At 40.2% G+C, this 20710-nt stretch overlaps 1 protein-coding gene across 1 annotated transcript; it reads right to left on the reverse strand.

The window, feature by feature from the left end:
• Positions 1-9075: 9075 nt before the first annotated feature.
• Positions 9076-19257, reverse strand: mcur1 (mitochondrial calcium uniporter regulator 1). The gene is made up of 9 exons (XM_080793702.1): positions 18769-19257; positions 15426-15542; positions 14803-14906; positions 13357-13458; positions 12486-12527; positions 12114-12185; positions 11784-11837; positions 10832-10946; positions 9076-9522 (listed from the first exon to the last, which is right to left on the reverse strand). The coding sequence occupies exons 1-9, from the start codon at positions 19013-19015 to the stop codon at positions 9467-9469; spliced, it is 909 nt and encodes a 302-aa protein (XP_080649828.1). The 5' UTR covers positions 19016-19257; the 3' UTR covers positions 9076-9466.
• Between the last annotated feature and the right edge of the window lie 1453 nt (positions 19258-20710).

The following is a 20710-nucleotide window of genomic DNA, read 5'->3' on the forward strand; positions in this document are numbered from 1 at the left end:
CACGTCGCTGTAGATGGAGGACTCGTTTGATGTGTTCATCTTCCTGGCAGCTTGGAATGGAGTGTGCTCCGTCTTTTACGATTCACTAAAGTCTTTAAGACAAACGAACAAAGGACAGTAATAGACAGATACAGAGACAAAGAGAGATGAACATAATAAGAGACACTTTGAATAGCAAAACACCTCTATAACATACTACTAATCAACACACCTCTATAACATAATGCTGATAAAAACACATGTAATGGTACAGTAGGTATAATACTTGCAATCAGACCTTGACCTGTTGTGTCCTTTTCTCTGTGAGCTCTGCTGTCCACACATGCAACACATGTACCACCTGTTGAAGTGGCTGAAATGCAAATAGTTCTCATATTCTGACATGTCAGTCGAGTCGATCAGTGTTCATCCATCATCAACGCAAATGTGGAATCTATCAAATATCAGTCAAGGCCAGTAAGCAAACATTCACTCAAACAAGTATTGGAGACTTTTATTGGAGAACAAATCAGATTAATTGAAACAGTGAATAATGCAAAATAATTAGAAATGGAAAGTTGTACCTCATCATCACCTTTATTTATACTCGGAAATACAGTTGAGGGCAATTGTACCTCTTGACCTATACTAAATATACAATAGGCCTATATTCTATTATGAAATCTTAAAAGGATTTTTGTGCTAATATTTTGTGAGAGACAATGTGGTTTCTGCTATTATTCTATGCCGATATTTCTGATTGCACATATACAGTAGATTGATTGATTGATTGATTTTGTGTTGGCTGCTGCAGTGCCACAACTATGTCTAGTAAATGCCTTTAACTTCTTCTCTGTTACATGTTATGTTACATGATGTAATCATCTGTTTATTTAGCCTAAATCTCCCTGGCTGTCAGCACAGACAATTGCACTACTATAATGTATAAAGTTGGTGGCTTGTTGTGGGTCTGGTCCGGTTTGGGTTGTATTAATGCATTATGGATATTTATTGTGGTGCAGATTGGCTCTCATGACAGGACTGTAGACACTTTTAAGCAATGTCCCACGCTTCACTGATGTGATGTGTGTGTGTGTGCTGGGTTAGCGGTTTCGGATGTTATCAGACGATACAATCTCCGTCATCAGACCATGCAATTGAGCCAGTCAGCCCAGTATGGACATTTCCTATATGTTTGACGTTTGTTGTCAGCCATTGTCCGAAGTGGCGTTGGTCGCGTTGTATGACTCCTACTAACTATTACTTAACCCTACTTAACTCTAACCCTAACTCTAACCTTAAATCCAGACTTAAGTCATGCAGGGAATTAAACAGAACAGCGGCTTATCCAGCCAACCCTGTGAGCAGTAAGACGTATTGTAATTGTGGTCCGAGCTAAAAACACCAAAGCACTAAAAACTATATACTTATACATTTACCAATAAAATACAGTGATAGTAAAAAAGTGCAGAGGTGCTTAGCTTAAAAATTAAATGAGCCGACCACGCCACCTTTTCAGAGGTCTGGTCCTCTATAAATAATATGAATATAAAACAAGGCAACACAGGTTCGTGGACAACTTCAAATATAAAAGGCAAACTTAAAAACAGGCTGATTTGAATGAACAAATACTTTTATTACACTAAAAACAATAACTCTTAAAATGTCCTGTTCCACAATCATTTACTCTAGTGATGGTTCCACAGATAGGTTGGCAACACTACAACACTACAGAGCAGGTACTTACAGACAGCCCAGGTTTTACCCTGGGCCCTTCTGATGATGGCGTGTAGTGTTGCGGCCTTTACGCGCTCCTCTGTCCATGGCCAAGTTCACCCAGCTGAACTTGAACTCTGAGGAGTCGTCTTGTCTTCTCCCTTCACCTCTGGGCAGCCCCAGCCCCCCCCCCCCCACCCACGGCAAGGGGCTCTGGAGGTCGTGGTCGTGGCGCTTATAGAGTCGAGGGACATGGCTACCACTGGCCCCCCACGGGGGTCGTGGTCGTGGCATTTACAGCCCTTCTCGTGTCGACATCATGGCTACCACTGGCCCCCGGCTGCATTTTGGCCCCCAGCCATGAGGGTCACTGCCCTCTCCACACCCTCCTTCAACCTTCCTTCTGGTTCTGTAGCCCTCTTTCCTGCTTCTGTTTCTCTCCCCCTGTTCCATTTGCCAGCCTCAATATATAGGGCTCCTGATTGCTGGCCACGCCCATTCCCAGGTGCAAGTCAGTCACTCAGCTGCAGGTCCTTAGTGAGTTATGGTAGCCAGTCAGTGGAAAAATAAAGTTATAACAAATCATGCAGTTCAAACAGAAATAAATAAGCAAAATAATAAAGTAAAATCACTCGACAATAATCTCACAAAATCATAAACACAGCAAATACAATAAACACATGTAAAATTCCACCGGCTCACATAATGATACTAGTTTCAATGATGAGGTAATGCAAACCAGAGAGAGTGCAGAGGAGAGAGGGAGGGAAAGAGAGAGAGAGATGCAAGCATTTTTCTGTAGTTTGTAGCAGCGAACGTATACTAATATGCGTCATTAAACAAAAAAATGTCAATGATGAAGACAATAATAATAAGAGACTATAGCCGGTAGCCACTTTACTTGTGAAGGTTAGAGATACACTGGAACAGAAACAACACAACCAAATGGTGCAGCCAAAACACATCATTATCATAAGTGTTCACAATGACAATATGTGGATTATATATTTTTACTAACCACTACAACAATATAATACAACAAAGGGCTGTATTTATAGACTACAGCCCTTTGTGAAACGTTACAAAGTGCTTTACAAAAAGAAGAATAAAAAAATGGCAGCAGAATAAGACAAGAAACAGCATGATGAGATGATAATTAGTTATTCATATAGTTATTAATACTGTGGTGTATAGTGAGTATAACTTTAAATAGGGACATGTTCTACTAGTAGGCCTAGTCACTCTGTAGCCTATTAAACTACACATGTTGGGACTAACCACTCCATACTGGTTAACAAGCTAAAAGCAATTGGTTTTGATAGCACATCACCAGTGAGCTGGTTGCATTCCTACCTGGAGGGGAGAGAACAGATGGTGGAGGTGAACAGAACAAACTGGTCAGACTAGTTTGGCCTCACTCCCAGAACCCACCTCACCCCTGCCCACTTTGACAGGCTGGAATGGCTTAGGGTTGACGACAGACTACAGCATCTTGTAATGGGTCTGGTCCACGAGATTCGCTACAGCACCAAGATACCCATGGCTGTGTTGAAACCATTGTTAAGTTTTCACTGTCAGTGGAGCAACACCATAGCAGATAACATGGCCTAAATCATCACTGTGTTTTGTCATGTTAAATCTGTCAGTTGTTTTCTTTGGCAGTCCAGAAAAAAGTGCATTGCCGTAATCAAGTCGAGAACAAATAAAAATACAATAAAAATGGAATAGGGCCTAATAATGCTGGTGCCTTCAGATGTTACAACTCTCCCAGGTTGTCAATCTTCGTTAATTTAAATAAAGTTCAGTTGACGGGACATTAATCATAAATCACAAACAAGTTTTGCATCGCAGTATCCACAGCCCTGCTGAAGCCGAAAAAGTGTTCGTAGGATGCAAGCTAAAAACATGTAAACGCTGCACACATTTTCAAGTACCGTACCTACTTTGGTATTTGAATGCATAGCACTATCACTTACCTATTCAAAAAGCACACTGGTTTAAACTATTAAGATATGTGGTCGCATGAGTGACAAGTGGTTGTAGGCCTATATGTTCTCATGGCTTATGTTTATTATGCATTGTGCATAATTAGCTTTTCATTTCTTTATGCTTTACATAAAGTTGACAGCTAGTTTTGCATTACACACATCTCCATTTAGTTATTTAGTGCGTTTGTTTTTGTTCGTGTCAGCTGGCAAAATTACTCACAAAGGTGTGGGGCTGAAATTTGGGTGGTCAGAGAGCATCCCATCATAAATATAGTGAACCATTAAAGCAGGCAAAAGAAGCTTAGCTCATGAACAGATTCAAATACATGACGTGCTGCTTTACCTGTTGTACTAACTTTTTGTGGGTGTGCTGCTCTAAATAACAATAACATTTGAAGGAGAAAAAAAAGTGTTTTATATGAATATAAAAGCTCATAGCAATTAAGTCCCAGTAAGATCACCAGATCAACCTGACTTGTGCAGACAATGACTTCCAACCCATTTTGATAGCCCAAACCACACCAGTTGAAACACCTTGCAACTAGTCGCTGCTGGTGTATTGTGTGCTATAGTTATATCAATTGTTGCTTTCAGGCAGAAACTGCTCATCTGTCACAGTTCGAGTCAGGATAGCATTTAGGACCCAAAAGAGAGTAACATAGTGATAAGAGACACTTTCAATATTAAAAACCTCCACAACATAATGCTGATCAAAACACCGCCACAATATAGAAATGGCCTTACCTAGATATAGTCTCTTTGGGAAACGGTTCACACCCCAGTTCTGTGTCAAAGTGTCCCTGAGTGGCAGTGCTGCCCTGCTCAGAATGGTTAAAGTTTCTAAATGCAAAGGTCACATTTCATGTAAATGCAAATATACATAGTGACAAAACACATTATTACATTATTATTATGCTAATCAAAACACAGCTACAACATATACCTAATCAAAACACCTCTACAATGTAATACTAATCAAAATACCTATATACACCATGATACAAAACACCACTACAACATATTAACTAATGTCTACAAAACATGTCTACATCCACATAACTAATCATAACTGTTACATTTTTGCAGTCAGCCTTGACCTGTGGGCAGGGTCTTCTTCTCTGTGTGCTCTGCTGTCCACAGATGCAGTGTACCACATTTTAATATGTTCTCCAGTGGTTTCATATGCAAATAGTTATCATCTGACATGCAGGGCATCGCGTGCTCATCCTATAACCTGGCATGGCAACAATATTTGTGCTTGTTTTGTTTTTTTAGCTCTGGCAGATTCATCTGGTTTCCACAACGTGAAACCTCTGCAACACAAACAACATCTAGCTATCAGTCACAGAAACGAAGCAGACTGTCACCCCGTGCTGATGAGTTGAGATCATACAATAGAGTGACTTGTAACTGGATTTCAAATGACAAATTTAAACTGACCAAAGGATTATCATAATTATATACACAGTTACACACTATACAAGCTCATACTCACAGAGACCATGAGGGTGATCAAAAAATGTTAAGAGCTTTTGTCTTAACTTCATTGAGTAAATGGTGCATTTAAATGGTAAATATATAGCGCGTTTATCCAAAGCGCTTTACATAGATCGTGCATTACATTCACACACACATTCATACACATCGATGGCGGAGGAAACCACGCAAAGGCACCAACCTCACCTGTACATCGGGAGCAATTAAGGGTTCAGAGTCTTGCTCAAGGACACTTTGACACTAAGTCTGGGGGATCGAACTGGGAACCTCGCAGTTCCCATCCGGCCGCTCTAATGGCTAGCCCCATTGAGTACCACAGCTTCCACAACTGACACTCTTCCCCTAGCTGACTTCATCTGTTTCAGAGCCCTCTGGCAAGTATCACTCCTCACACAAACGGCACTGGAACAGGAAATGAGCACGAGAGAGAGAGAGAGAGAGGGGGAAAAACACAGAATGATAGCAAATGTAGTAGCCTAATACATTTAGAACAGGGGTAGGTAACGGGCAACCATAGGCACAGGTGCCAACATTGGCACATGGGTGACATTACTTATGAAATATGTAGAATTATGGAATTCCAGATTCCACAATAGGCCCAGGGGCCAACATTGGCACATGGGAGGGTGATTGCTCGCTCGCTCACGTGGTTGTGTGTGTGCACGCGCATGTGTGTGTGTGTGTGTGTGTGTGTGTGTGTGTGTGTGTGAATGTGTGTGTATGCATGCGTGTATACAGGTGTGCAGCATCGCTTTGAATGAGGCTGTATGTGTGTATGATGACTGCTGCCCACATCTTTTGGTTTTGCTGCTCATAATGTCCATCTCCTCCAGCTGTTTATCCTGCAGGGAACATGACAGACCTGCCATCTCATGTTTCACGCTCTGGCAGAGATGGATTTGTGTATTGGTCTGATGAAGTTATAATGAAGTTAACATTGTGTGTGGCAACAGGGTAACAAGTGGTGGAGGAAGGTCTATCTTTGCCCCTAGCTGTGTGTGGCTCAGTCTAGTGCATGGTTTCTCAAAGTACCCTATACTGTATACAAGCTGGTAGGTAGGTTCATAATATTTTGAATTACTTCAGTCATTCCACTTTTCTATACACATGGCATTTGGCCTGGGTTAATTCAACCTATTGTTCAAGCTTCACACTCCAATACAAATGAAACAATTTGAATAAAGGTTGTACACATCAGTGAAATTAATTTTTTTCTTCTTCCATTTTTCTTTTTACTCTTTTTTTATAATGTTTTTTAAAAGCCGATCTACAAGCTCACAACTTGTGGTGAGGTAGATTAGAAGTGAAGTCAGAGTGGCCAATTAAACATTGTCAAATGGTTATAGTAGAGTCGGGAGAACAATACAATCTCCAAGGTCTCTCTGACTTTGGAGAATTTCTAATGCCTGGTCTGAACCTGTGAAAAGACTGGTTTGAGGATTCCATTCAAACGTTTCTGAAATACTGATGTACGTAGGCCTTTAATGCCTCAGGTCAATTGTGGTGAATGTTAATAAGCATAAGTGTACTGTACATAAGTGTAGTGTGGAAATAAATCAAAGCCACAGGGATTCTGAATGGGAATCATATACCAATTTGTGCTTTGGCCACACGGTGGCAGCAGTGATATTAAAAACACTCCTTTAGTCATGCTTCTAGGCTCCTCAGGAAGGACATTCACAGACCAGTTAATTTGTCTTTAGGACAGTGGTGGAAAGTAACTAAGTACACTTAGGTTAAGTACTGTACTTAAGTACAATTTTGAGGTATGTGTACTTTACTTGAGATTTCCGATTTCCAGTACTTTTACTTCTACTCCACTACATCTTGGATCCAAATACATTAGATAGGCTATTGCACTTTTACTTCACTACATTTATTTGAAAACTTTAGTTACTTTGTAGATTTCCATTATAAAATTACAAAAACATTGTTTTCATGTAGTCTTTTCTTAAGTCGTAAAAAAATACTATAATTCTTCAACATTTCCCAGAATGAATGAGCCACCATTAAAAAACAAAATCTGCAATAAAATCAACATGAAAGCACCAAATCTGTTTATTTATTGCAATACATTTCTCAAGCCACACACAAGATCCGAAGAAAATAGCAGCTAAGCTCTCAATGAGCCGTAGATCGGCTATTTTCACCGTGAAGTGCAATTTAAGCTGTTAAAGGGGCACATTTAGCATTCTGACAAATAGGCAATAACGAGTAATATTATCTAACAAAACCTGCAAAAAATGTTTAAAATAAATATCAGTTTTAGTTTGTCCACTTTCAAACGTGCTCACCCCCTCCAATGCCTCCTACAATGACATTTCCCAGTGCAAGAGAACTAATACAGCAACACAGTTTGCCCCACTTTGGCTGCCGTATAGGCGTAGTTATGGGTGTGTAAATGTTTCTGATAGACAGCGGCTGGGAGGCCAGGGAATGTGCCTCAGGCGAGGAGGACAGACAGGTTTTTCAATTCAAAGTCAAACACATCAACGGTGAACGTAGATACCCTTGTTTATCAGTATGGGCTGCATATCACCACCATGGCACTTCAAAGGTGCATTGAGGTAATTATGGCTGGTAAATAATGGCCATTTGCATGGTGTCATTTTACCCTTTCTAAATTACTCCCAGAATGTTCTCTCAATTCTTCATTCCCCTTCTGTGCTTCTTCTAGTCCTTCTAATTGCTTCCTCTCCAAGTTTAAACATTCCTGGTCGATTACTTCCCGCACAATAAAAATACGCCACAATAACTTAAAAGAAAATTTAGTTCCAACTTCTTTTCCCACCGGCGAAACCTTTTTGTGTGTCTGTGTGAATATATTATTTTGACCAATATGGTATAGTGTGTACGATAACTCCCCGGGGGCGGCGGAGCTTCAGGGGTAGAGTGGCTGGATGGTAACCGTAAGGTTGCCAGTTCGAACCCGGGCTCCCCCAGAATTAGTGTCAAAGTGTCCTTGAGCAAGACTCTGAACCCCTAATTGCTCCTGATGTGCTGGTTGGTAAGTTGCATGGTTTCCGCCGCCATCGGTGTATGAATGTGCGTGTGAATGGGTGAATGTAATGCACAATCTATGTAAAGCGCCTTGGATAAAGGCGCTATATAAATGCACCATTTACCATATGATACGATATCTCCCCACTATTCTATTGAGACATTCAGACCCTGTGGTTGGGGTAGGACCACTACTGGTTGGTAGAGGTATTGTAGCTCAACAGCAGCACATTTAGCAACAGGGAACCTGGGTTCCAATTCTATATAAGATATTGATGACACAATAATAATGTGACCATCAGTGGCTTTGTACTCGCAGGGGAGCCCTAGTCTGGCTTCCGCAATGAGTCCAATATAAAGATAACAGGGATGTCCCAATTATTTTTTTTGCTCTCGATTCGATTCGATTCCGATCATTTGATTTTGACTATCTGCCGATACCGAATTTTCCCACAATATCCAAAATCACAGACAGTAGTCTAATATCATGATACGGATATAACATTGATGCTAGGGATGTCCCGATGAGGTTTTCTTTCGCTCCCAATCCGATGTCCGATCATTTGAAAATGACATGATCGGTCCTCTTTTGAATGTAAAGAACATTGCTGAATGATACAGTGGACGTACAGACCATCGGCAACAGAGCCTACAACTACACTTCTTGTTCCACCGGTTACACTCCAACATAACGTCAATATACTTCAACCAATGGGCTCTATGCACACAGAATAACTCTTCATACTTCAACCAATGGGCTCTATGCACACAGAATAACTCTTCATACTTCAACCAATGGGCTCTATGCACACAAAATAACTCTTCCTACTTCCGGGCCGCTTCCCTTCTTCCTTCACAGGTGTTACAGTGGTAACAAGGACCGCCCATAACTCTGACTGAGAGTGTACAAATGGACCCGTAACAGGTCCATTTGGACCCGTAAAGGGTCCATTTGGTTCCATTTGTACACTCTCAAGAGTTACAAATCCATACAGGCCCATTTGGAACCCACTCAAGGCCAGCAGCACCTGCACTCTGTTTGACCAGAATGGAACGGTCAGAGCCTTCAATAGTACCATCGGTAACACCTGTGAAGGAAGTAGGGAAGGGGAAAAAGTTCTTTCCAAAATGGCGTGGTGTGTGCAATAGAGCCCATTCATTTCACCATGTGACAAAAGTGAACATGCAACAGACACGTGTGACGGAGGAGGTGTGGTGGGGGTCTGATGGGAGCCCACCGTGACATGACCAATGTGATCCATCCGTCCGCCATCACAGTTTTCTCATCACATCCAAATGCGATAGAAACTTAGCACCACGGTGAGACAAGTGAATACTGACCCTGGAGAAATAGACATAAACGTTCATTTAACTTTCTTTTATATTTAACATAATGCATTGGGTGGAAACCAGGGGGGCAGTCAGACAGATATTTTGTGAAGCCACTGAGGAAATCGGGATTTCCTGAAAGTTGTGGCGCTGTCATTGGGCCCAAAAAAACCCATAGCCCCATAGAAATCCATGTATTTGGGCCCAACTTCACCTAGACTGTATTACCTTAATAAACATGGTCATGAATACTTTCTGCTTCCAGTCATTAGTTTAAAGTCTCATTTAAAAATATATATATATTCTTTTTGGAAAATTATGGTCCCATTTATTAAAAAAATTACCATAAAGTCGCGTATGTTCTGAGGGGCGTGGCTACCGTTACAGTCTATGATCGGGATTCCCCTCCCACCCAATAAAAACCAATGGAGAAGAAGGGGGGAAGTCCCGCCTCGTTGTCTGGGCCAGCCAATGGCCAGCTGGGCCAAAACGGATCTAGAAAGATGGCGACTTACAATACAAGGACTGACAGGCTTCATTTTACGTTCATGTTAGACCCGGAGAACGCTTTGTCCATATTTTTTACAGTCTATGGTGGAAACATATGCAGTCAATCATATTAACCACTAAAAGTTAACCCATTTAGACCCGAGGACGATTCTACAAATGTCTTCTAAATTATGACCGTTTTCTTGAAAAACCTATGTTTCTATGTCAGTGGTTCATGTCAAGGATCCCTAGGGACCCTCCCAGAAACAAAGATTTTAGTTTAAAACGTTCGCTCTGAAAGAATATATATTCAAAGAAATCCTTTTTTTTACATAGTAATATCATGGTATAAAATTACTGTTTTTGGTAAGAGTACTGTAATACCTTACACTCGTTACTGGGTTTTAAATAAAAAGTAACGCTAAATATCGCCGGTGCAACCGCCGAACGTGGGGCCCAGACAATGTGGGGGCCAAAATGAGCGATCAATACTTTTCTGCCAAAAATCAGCATGCGTCCTCGAGTTGCATGCGTGCCCATAATGTGGATCTGCTCAGAGCTAAAGCAGACCCTCCTCCACGCTCTGTCTGGCAGTGAGCTGAAGTGTTTTTAGCACCAGCATTAGGACAAATCAAAACGCCGAAAGTAGCCGATCTGCATGCTGAAACGTGCTCCTCCGTCCTGCGATACATGTATGCTATTTGCACCTATTCACCATGTTGTTACGCCAGCACTGACATGCCCAACACTGCCGAGGTAATATTTCAAAGATGTCATAGCTCGATTCCAGACGATAATGACGAATGTGTATACCGCAACGTTTCTTACTGTACCTGCGAGGTATTTGATGGTGTCCAGTTTGTGAGATTCCAACATGGTTTTCAGACCGGCTATTTCAGTGTCTATTTTCATGTTTGTCTGAGTCAAATGACGATCTTGTTCTGAAGTCTTCAAAGGGCAAAAAATTACATATATTTAGAGATCATAGTCAGATGTATGCTGACAACAGACTTAGAAACCAATGCAAATCGTTTAAAAACTATTGTTATATAATTAGGGCATGGTCAAAGTCAACAACATGCAAAGGTTTTAACACATTTTCTTAATCCATTAACTGCCAGGTATTGATTAATTAGTTATTCTGCCAGTGTTTTTCAGTGAAGACCCTTATTTTGAAGGCCCACGTCGCAAATAAATTAGACTGATTAAACACTGAAGCCCTATACAGTACTTTGTTGCAAAAATAGATCTGCTATTTCTAATGTTTTTATCGTTCATAATTCATAATCAGGGCAAAGGTTTAAAATAATCATGATACTGATTTGAGCGTACAGATGTCAGCTTATGCACTACAAAACTGTACTAATAAACAAGAGTCCGTTTTACAAAAACATTTATAGCATCAACATTTGAACCAAAACAGAATACAACTTGCCGATGCTCTTTCTTGTCACTGAATATTTGCAGACATGTGTGCAAATACAGGACTATCTACATAAGCTAACATCCTATTCTTAAAATACACGTTGCCTTTACTGGCAAACGGGCTGTAAAAGACAAACTACAAAAGAGTTTTATTTCTGAACAGAGCTGCCTTTTGCTCATAATTTGGCTTTACTGCTACTCCTCAGAATTATTAAAACTTTTCAAAAGTGATTCGGTTTGGTCTGGTAAAGTGAAAAGTGTTGACCTTGTACAAAGATGTGTGCATTCACACCAAATAAAGATAATGACAATGAAATTAAATGAAAATGTGGGTGAAAATATTCAGCCGTCTATACGAACCATTTCCATTATATCTGACCGCGTCTCAAGAAGCCTCTTTTCATGTTCTGATCTCTGGGGGAGAAAAATAAAGTAAGAAATGCAGTCAGCCACAAATATGGGACAGGCCAATTTAATTTGTTACTGTAGTAGCTTTGTATAACAATTCACAGAACAGCTGTTGCATCTCAAACACATATAATCATTAAATCATGTGTTAACTTACTGACATTAAATCATTTATAATAAATCAAATTAAATAACCCCCCCCCCATAATAATGAATGCTTAACTACACTTACTTCAATCACTCACTCATTCAGTCAATTATCCAGTCAGTTTTGAAACTCACCAATTCGTTCACGCGACTTTTCTCAATGTTCATGTCCAGCAGTGTGTCTGAACGTATTTTATTCATCACATCCTTCAATGGGGAGCAGAGGGACACTTTCAGCACAATTGCAAAATATGTATTACAAATCGGGTGTAAACCATATGTTATCTTTCAGGATTAAAATAAAAAAATAGCAAAAGTAGCGACAAGATACAAAACGTGGCGTCAAGCTTGCCTTGCAGCAGATCGGCTACTTTTTATATTTTCATGTGACACTGTAGTATGATCAGGAAGGGTATTCATTTACAAAAGAATAAGACGTTTGTGTTTGCGTTCAGTGACCAATAGAAAGAGTTGTGATTCTCATAGTGGGTCAGAGTGAATACTTACAGATAACTGAACTCTCAGCTGCATCATTTGGATCTTGACTTTCTGAGAGGAAGGCACATATATGCTGTAATTGACAACCTAACCATGGATAGTATCAAAATCAAATATCTAGCATCAAGGGGGGTGCATACTTAGTTTAGACTAGTCATTGGGTTAGACATAAGGTTGGTGAGGGGTGCGTTAACACGAACGGATTAAGGTTGGTGAGGGGTGCGTTAAGGGTTGGGAGAGGGTTAAGGTTAGGTTTAGGTGTGCTGCTCCGTGGGAGGTTAGGGTTAGGGTGAGGGTTTGAGATAGGTTGTAGGACTAATGACTGGTCTAACCAATGACTAGTACCGTAGTACCCGCATCAAGGTGCTTCAGTATATGAAGCCGAACATAGTCCACTGTGAAACCCGTAATGTTAATGTAAGCACTTCCAAGTTACAACTTGATTTTGTCTACTAAAACTATATGACAAAAACCTTTTACCTACTTATTTTCACTGACAAAAACCAAGATATGGATGACTAAAAAGCTAAATATACAATGATAAATGACAATTTCATCAACAAATAAACATTTTATGTTTGGTTGCGCTCTGTGTTTGTGCTCTGAAAATAGCCGATCTACAAGCTCACAACGCGTCAGAGCTTGTAGATCGGCAATTTTCAGCATGCCATCAAGTGTAAAATCAGGCAAAATCAACTGTAGATTTACAGAAGTCGACTAAAGCTAGACTAACGCTAAAACATTTCAGATGACTAAAATATGACCAAAACTAAACGGAATTGTATTCAAAAGACTATGACTAAAACTAAAAAGTTTGCTGTGAAAATCAACACGACTTTCAACCTGGTGTCCCCATTTTGGGCTTCACATCAACACTCACCTCATTCTCTGTGACCAAAGCCGAAAACTCGCTCTTCTCCAGGATAATCATGTCCTTCTTTACGGATGTTATCTGAGACATGATTCGCTGCAGCATGATCTCCTGGCAAATCATAATCCATAATATTTGTATTAGTGACGGGAGATTGATCTGCAAACACATTGGTATCGGCCGATTCTAGTTGTTTTTAGATTTAGCATCGGTTCGATTAATCAATCAGACTGATTAATGAATCGGTCCGATTAATCGGTCTGTCTTATAGATAAGACAGATAAACAAGCCCAAAGTAACAGCTCGAACAGATCTACAAGCTCACAATATTAAATATAAAAGCCTGCAGTGCAGACACCCTGTTACATGTATTTTTCAGAATGGAAAAAAATAAAAAAAATTAATACAGAATGAGATCATATCGGTAATATCGGTTATCAGCCATAACAGCAATTAATTATATCGGCCAAAATGTCTCATCGGCACATCCCTAATTTGTATTTCGTCTCTGTCGGGTGGAAACCTCATATATCCAAAACTGTTACTTTTCAGGATTCAAATCCAAATCCAATCAAGGAGTAGAACGAATATGGAGATAAGAGGTTTCTGCCCGATAGCAACATTATATACACATAACCTAACGGTGTTGAGGTATTTAGGCATTTTGTTTAAGAACTTTGTTTGTTATGCTGTTTTTTAATCATCTAAACCAGTGGTTTTCAACCAGTGGTCTGGGGACCACCAGTGGTCCTTGAGGGGGTTCCAGGTGGTCCCCAGCTAAATGATGGAGAGTTTGGCCATTTGTGATGATGGTTATGGCCGTCATTAGCCCAAGGAGTTTTTTTGTGCAAAACTAATGCTTCGACTGGATTCAGCATCATGAAAACACCCTAGTTTGACATGTCACATGTTACTTAAAGCAAAAGGAAATCTAGAAAATATTTGCCTTATACAGGATGTCTATGGTGGCCATAATGTACAGGCCATTTTCAACACTTTCCTTTCAGACAATTCCAGGCAACTTTTTTTCTGTTATTCAGGATATATTGTAGATACAAAAGTTTGTTTCTTTTGCAATTAGTTTGAGGTTGATCCCGTATTTTCCATAGATTTCCTGTACCACTAGGGACACATGCAGAACAGGAGACTTAATTCAATGTAAGCAATCTTTCATTGAATGTAGATTGGGAGTTCATTGAATTGATTCAATACTGTATTAGACATACTGGTAAATGTAAACGGCACATAGTACAGTCAAACACTTGGTCTGAAAGGACAGCACCAAAAAACAATGGTCCCCGCGGTCTTATTTCAACTCGGGTCCTATGTGTTTCTCCTATGAAATGGAGCAGGTCTCACCTGTTGCACTTTAGTCACCATGTCACTATAAATGGAGCAGGTCTCACCTGTTGCACTTTAGTCACCATGTCACTATATAAATGGAGCAGGTCTCACCTGTTGCACTTTAGTCACCATGTCACTATAAATGGCATCCATGTTGGAGTGGGTGGTGTTCACCAGAACCTGGACAATGATCTCGGCCTGTTGGGGGCTGAAGCCTGTTCACAGAGGGAAAGAAAAGGTTAACACAACGTGGGATAGAAATAATATCAGCGTGACACACTAATGAAGGCTGGTTAGTCGAAACGTTTTGTCTTTAATTCAATATGCAGAGAATAAAAACTAAAGCAGTTCTTGGTGTGTGTGTGAGACCCATCACCTCACCGTTATTTCTATTGCATGATTTGAACAGGTAACGCCATGAGTCAGAGTGCGGTAGTCACAAAGAAAAGCAGTGTGATATACAGTGGACAAACTCCAGGACTCTCTGAAACTGGATCGATTGGTCTCTATAGAGACATTTAGGGTACTTGAGGATGTATTACATAAAGGACCCTGCACCTGCTTTGCGTATACCCTTATTTGCCTAGATTATATTGCACTTCATTTAAAATTGCACTGTTTTCTGTAGTGTATAATTATGTTGTGATCATGTTGTACTCGGGGCGTCCTTGAAAAAGAACGGCCTAACCGGAATAAATAAAGGTCAATAAAATAAGTTAATAAATGATCCAAACCGTTTTCCTCCAGGAGTAGAACCACTGCATGTGTGTCAAAGAAGAGCTTCCGGCCTGCAGACTGCGGCATGTCTGCCCTCATATCGTACTGCATGGCTTTGACAGATGTGCTCAGCTCTGGAATCAAGCAAAACACAACCAAAATGAAAACTAATTACCAGTTATAACTAGAACTGCACCCGGTCGAGTGCCTACTTGTGCGTTGGACACAAGTACTACTAGTGCGCAAGCAGAGCGCGCAAGTACTGTCGACCGCTAGTCCGCTACGAACTTTCAAATCTCAGCCTCTCTGTAAAACATTTAAATTAATTACGAAAGTAATTACGATATGTTTCAATATTATAAACCTATCTTTATTACGTCACCATCAATACCTACCAAGCATGTTGGGTTATAAATGGCTGTCAATGCCTCAATGGTGACGTAATTACGATATGTTTCAATATTGGTTGGGTAACAGGTAACAGTATGTATACATTTATATAAGTTGAAAATGTTGATTAGGTCTTAATAAACACGATGTTTATTCAGTTGTAGATCCCTTTATTCACCGTACACCGGCTCGACATGTAAATGCTGTTCCCTCCATCCGATTACCTCATCTTGAACACGTGTGTGTACCTTTCCTTATTAAGCCTTAAATGATGTACTCCAACAAGGATACCACCATGTCGTACAAATACAACAGCCCCATCCTGACCAATGACCACCCCTGGTCCCTTCCACTCTGTACGGTCAGCGCGTTTGTAATAGACTTTGTCTCCCGTCTCATATTCTTCATCTGTGGGTCTGAGCTGCTTACGTAGTGCTCTCCTTATCCTCTCTAAACATTCAGCTTCAGTGAAAGCTTTCCTAGAAGCATGCAACGCTGATATGTGTCATCCTACCCATGCACTTACTGTAGTGCCTTCCAGTGCAGGCAGTTTATCAATTAATACAGATGGAAGAAGCTAGAGGCAGACCAACAGCTGGCTTCGGCTTCCTTTTGCTGTATCTCTGACATATGTCACAATCATGTACTATTTGTTGCAAAATAGTGAGGCAGTCCTTGTCTTTGTTTCCCGAGCTCTGGATTAGCCTCTGCAGCCTGTCTGCAGATGCGTGGCCAAACTGTTTGTGTAGCTTGAGAAGGACTTTGCGCTTTTCGGCTGAAGACATGTTTTCCGTCAGTCAGGACTTCATCTTCAGCTGCGAGTATCACGATGGCCAGTTATAAGTTAACCAGACATTGAAACATATCTTCATTACGTCCCCATCAACATCAGTATATATACCTCCGAGCATACGCACATTCGTACAAGCACGACCACAGTATTTGTGCGCTCTGCTTGCGCAAGTAATTATGGAGCAACAAGAAATGTCCTTTCGGCCTTTGCTTGCATAAAGAAAGCACAACAGCAGAACTGTACATACTGTAGAGCTCTGTCAGGTTGTAGAATAGTTACGTGGGAATCGTAAAGGTTCCAGGTTTGATCCCCAGATCGCCCTGGTTTATAGGTTGACGTGTCCTTGAGCAAGACAGTAATGAACCCCCAACTGCTCCCGATGAGCAGATTGGTGAACCTTGCATGGTTTTCTCCACCGTCGGTATGCAAGTTTTAATGCACATTGTAAACCTGTGGGTCCCCACATGATTTATTTTAAATTTTTGTATTATAATTAATAGTGTCAAATTAAAAGATTTTTAAGACCTTTTTAATACCTCAAAAAGAAAAAAGACCAATTTACTACAATAAAAGTAATCAAATTACACAATAAAAAATGGTCGAACATTGGCCAAATTCTCAATATATATAAGAAAGAGGCAACATTTTAGAAACTAGCCCATCTACAAGCTCACGTTGTGAGCTTGTAGATCTGCTACTTTTACCATATATTTATCTGTGGAGAGGGAAATGTAATGCCTCAACTCCTGCTTATCGGGGTTGGGGGTCCCCAGTTCAAAAACGTCAAATATGATTATATTGGGGGTCACGGCCTGAAAAGGTTGAAAACCTCTGGTGTAAAGCACTTATATAAAAGCCCACTTGTATACAGTATATATGCATTATGCAGTGTAAAGTTTCCACAGCAGAAAATGTAAAGCACTGTTGTCTGTAGTATATTATTATGTCAACAGTGTAGAGATCTGGGCTGTAGTTGGTACTGATGACGGTCTGTATCCCTAATGACAACACGGTGGCTCAACATGTCATATGGAGTTAGATAAACAGAAAGACACAACATTGATGAATTATGAATAATTGTCAAGTATTTTTGTTGCATAGATATTTGCATATTCTGAATTATATATTTGAAAATGACTCAGAGTGAACTTTCACCTAAGTAGGTTTAGTCCTTCTGTGTACAGCATATTATAGTATACTCTATTATTATTATTATTATTATATATGTACACAGAAGGAAGTGGTTTAGTCCTTCTGTGTACAGCAGATTATCGTAGCTCTATTATATTATTAGTATTATTATTATAATATATGTACACAGAAGGAAGTAGGTTTAGTCCTTCTGTGTACAGCAGATTATAGTAGCTCTCTCTGAGCCAAGTTAGTTTTTCGCTCCCCCCAAAAAAACCCTAATGAAACATAACACACATGACTGTGTGTGTAACATACATTTTTGGGGAGGCTTATCTAAATGGGAACGTTTACTGCACCAAAACAGAATGTAAACTAGTGTTTGTTCAATGTAATTACTATTTAGGACGAGGATCTAATAATCCCAACCAAATCTGTTTTGGATGTTAAAAGTACTCTCCCTAACCCTAACTTCCATGATCCATCACATGTTTCACATCTCCAGAAGACAATCATTCTTGGTTTTCAACAGAATAAACAATGCTAGTATCCTGAAAATGTATAAACAGAATATAACACTAACTCTGAGGATGAACCGAATATATAATGTTTTTGCATAGTACTGTATATTTGTATGTAATTACATGTTCATATGAATTATGAATTGAATAATAAGGACCCCACTCGAAACAAGCCATAGGCTTTCTTGGGTTTTTAAAATCCTCCTAGCAGACCTAGCCCAAAATTTTTGATTCTCATAGGTTTTTTTTTAAATATAGCCAACAGAAAAACCCCAGACCCCCCCCCCCCTACCGTGGTGAAAATGGTGAATAAAAAATAAAATAAAGGTGTGAATAACTAGCACTTTTGGGGTGATGTCATTTTAACCTAGTAGGCTATTGACACCAAAGAAAACAGCGACGCCTGGAGTCGCACAATTCTTCAAGCCTAGGGCAGGCAGGCATTTCGTTTAACTGTTGTTTTAGTTATTTAAACTAAGAATGGTTAGAAATTGAAATACCGCTTGAAGACACTCCAAAACGTACCTTTCACACATAAACACGTGTAGTTGAACTTGTGTCCAGATGCGTGTCTTCTTGCAGTGTTGAGGAGGACATGTGTCCATGTCCAAGGAGTCACGGTCAAACATGTCTTTATTGTCTTCAGTGTGTGTTGTTGTGATGATGATGATGCCGTTCTGTGTGTATGATGATGATGATGATAATGATGATCACGCCATAATTCTGGGTTGAAAGCAGGTTTAATCCGTGGGCAACATTGTTTCAGGACCATTCTGATCGTCTGTGATGTCAAAAGTTAAGTTGTCGTCCGTGATCAATCATGAGTGTGAAGGCTAATGAAAAGACAAACGTTCTCTCTGCTGCTGCTTTCTTTCCCTTTAGTTCCTTTTTAGTTTAGGTGAATACACGCAGGACTCAGGAGTTGCGGTTCTTCTGATACAGAAGGTTACTTACTGCCTGGCTGCTTCCTCAAGAACAACAACACACTGTGGCAGTGTGGCTATCTACTCCACTACTCTCTTGAACTCATTTGCGTTTTTGACACTTGATTTCGCATGCCCAGGATTTGTGCATGTACAACTTCCTGGTCTCAACTGCGCATGTTTCTTTCCTTCCATGGCGCACTATGGAGCAACATGGCGTCGCCCGTACGGTCTTCGCGTCCCGTCCTCTTTAGACAGTCCTTGCACATAACAGGGAACACAACAAGACATCTTCTGGATGAGGTTAAAAATCTAAAGGCTCACAAATAATCGATTATATACTATGATGAATGATCTATGGTCCGCCCTTCAAAGTCAAAACTTGCAGTATTTATGAATCTATATGAATGAATGCATGAATGAATGAATGAATGAATTGAGTAGCTAATTAATTAATTAATCAAACTAATAATATTCATCAAATTCATCATTGCCAGCCCAGTCCTAGAAATGTAAGTGGAGCTCCTAACATAGACTGTGATTTCCTTTTTTATTATAAGGCTAATAGATGGACAAATCATTATGTAACCTACTGTACTTTTATTATTACACAAATACACACACATCAACTTCTGTGCTGGTGCAAAATACAGCTTTTGCACCAGCAACTTAAATACATTTGCATATGAACATTTTCCTTCTGGGGTCCATTTGGAGTGATGGAAACAATGCTTGTGGTGCAGACATAGCTCCAACTTCCATCATTACCGACTCTGTGCTCTACAGCCGGGCACCGGTCTAGTGAAATACAAAGGGAAAGATTTATTAATTTATGGTCAAACTGGGTTGCCTAAGGTCCTGTTTTAGGGAGATTTTTTTTTTGTCTTGTATTTTATAAGTTTGGATTTTTTTTATCACCTCTTGAGCCCCATTGCAGAGGCTCAGAACCTCTGAACAGCGCTCAGCGGGTCAATGGAGACCCAATTGGTTTCCGGTTCCAACTCCGATGTTGCAGATTTTTCCCCCTGGAGTTTAAGATGTTAAAAAGGACATCAACAGCTCCCTGACACCTTTTTGATTGTCTAAGTGACATTAAGGCATGGATGGCTCGAAAGTCTAAACTGTCAACAAAAGTAAAACAGAAGTCATATAGGGTTTGGGCCTAGTGGCCCTTCCCACTGACCTTATGTGAAACCGGCTGTTGTCTCCAACCTTGTCGTAAAGTTTGACAATGCGCTCAAACTTGATAAACAGGTAAATGCCATGGTCAGTTGCAGTTTTTCTGGGGCTGCTTGCTAAAATCAAGTCTGTAACCTCCTTTAGGGATTTTGAGCGTGCTATGTAACACACTAACTCTTATCAAACCTCCATGGCTCGGCTTCAGTTAGTCCAAAATGCCGCGGCACACCTCTTAACAGGAACTCGCAAGCGTGATCACGTCACATCCATTCTGGCACCACTTCACTGGCTCCCTGTGCGCTTCATAATTGATTTTAACATTGTATTATTTGTTTTTAAATCGAAAACAAAACAAAAGTAACAAA

The sequence above is a fragment of the Protomyctophum bolini genome (assembly GCF_963924005.1).
Source record: "Protomyctophum bolini genome assembly, chromosome: 21".
Taxonomy (NCBI): domain Eukaryota; kingdom Metazoa; phylum Chordata; class Actinopteri; order Myctophiformes; family Myctophidae; genus Protomyctophum; species Protomyctophum bolini.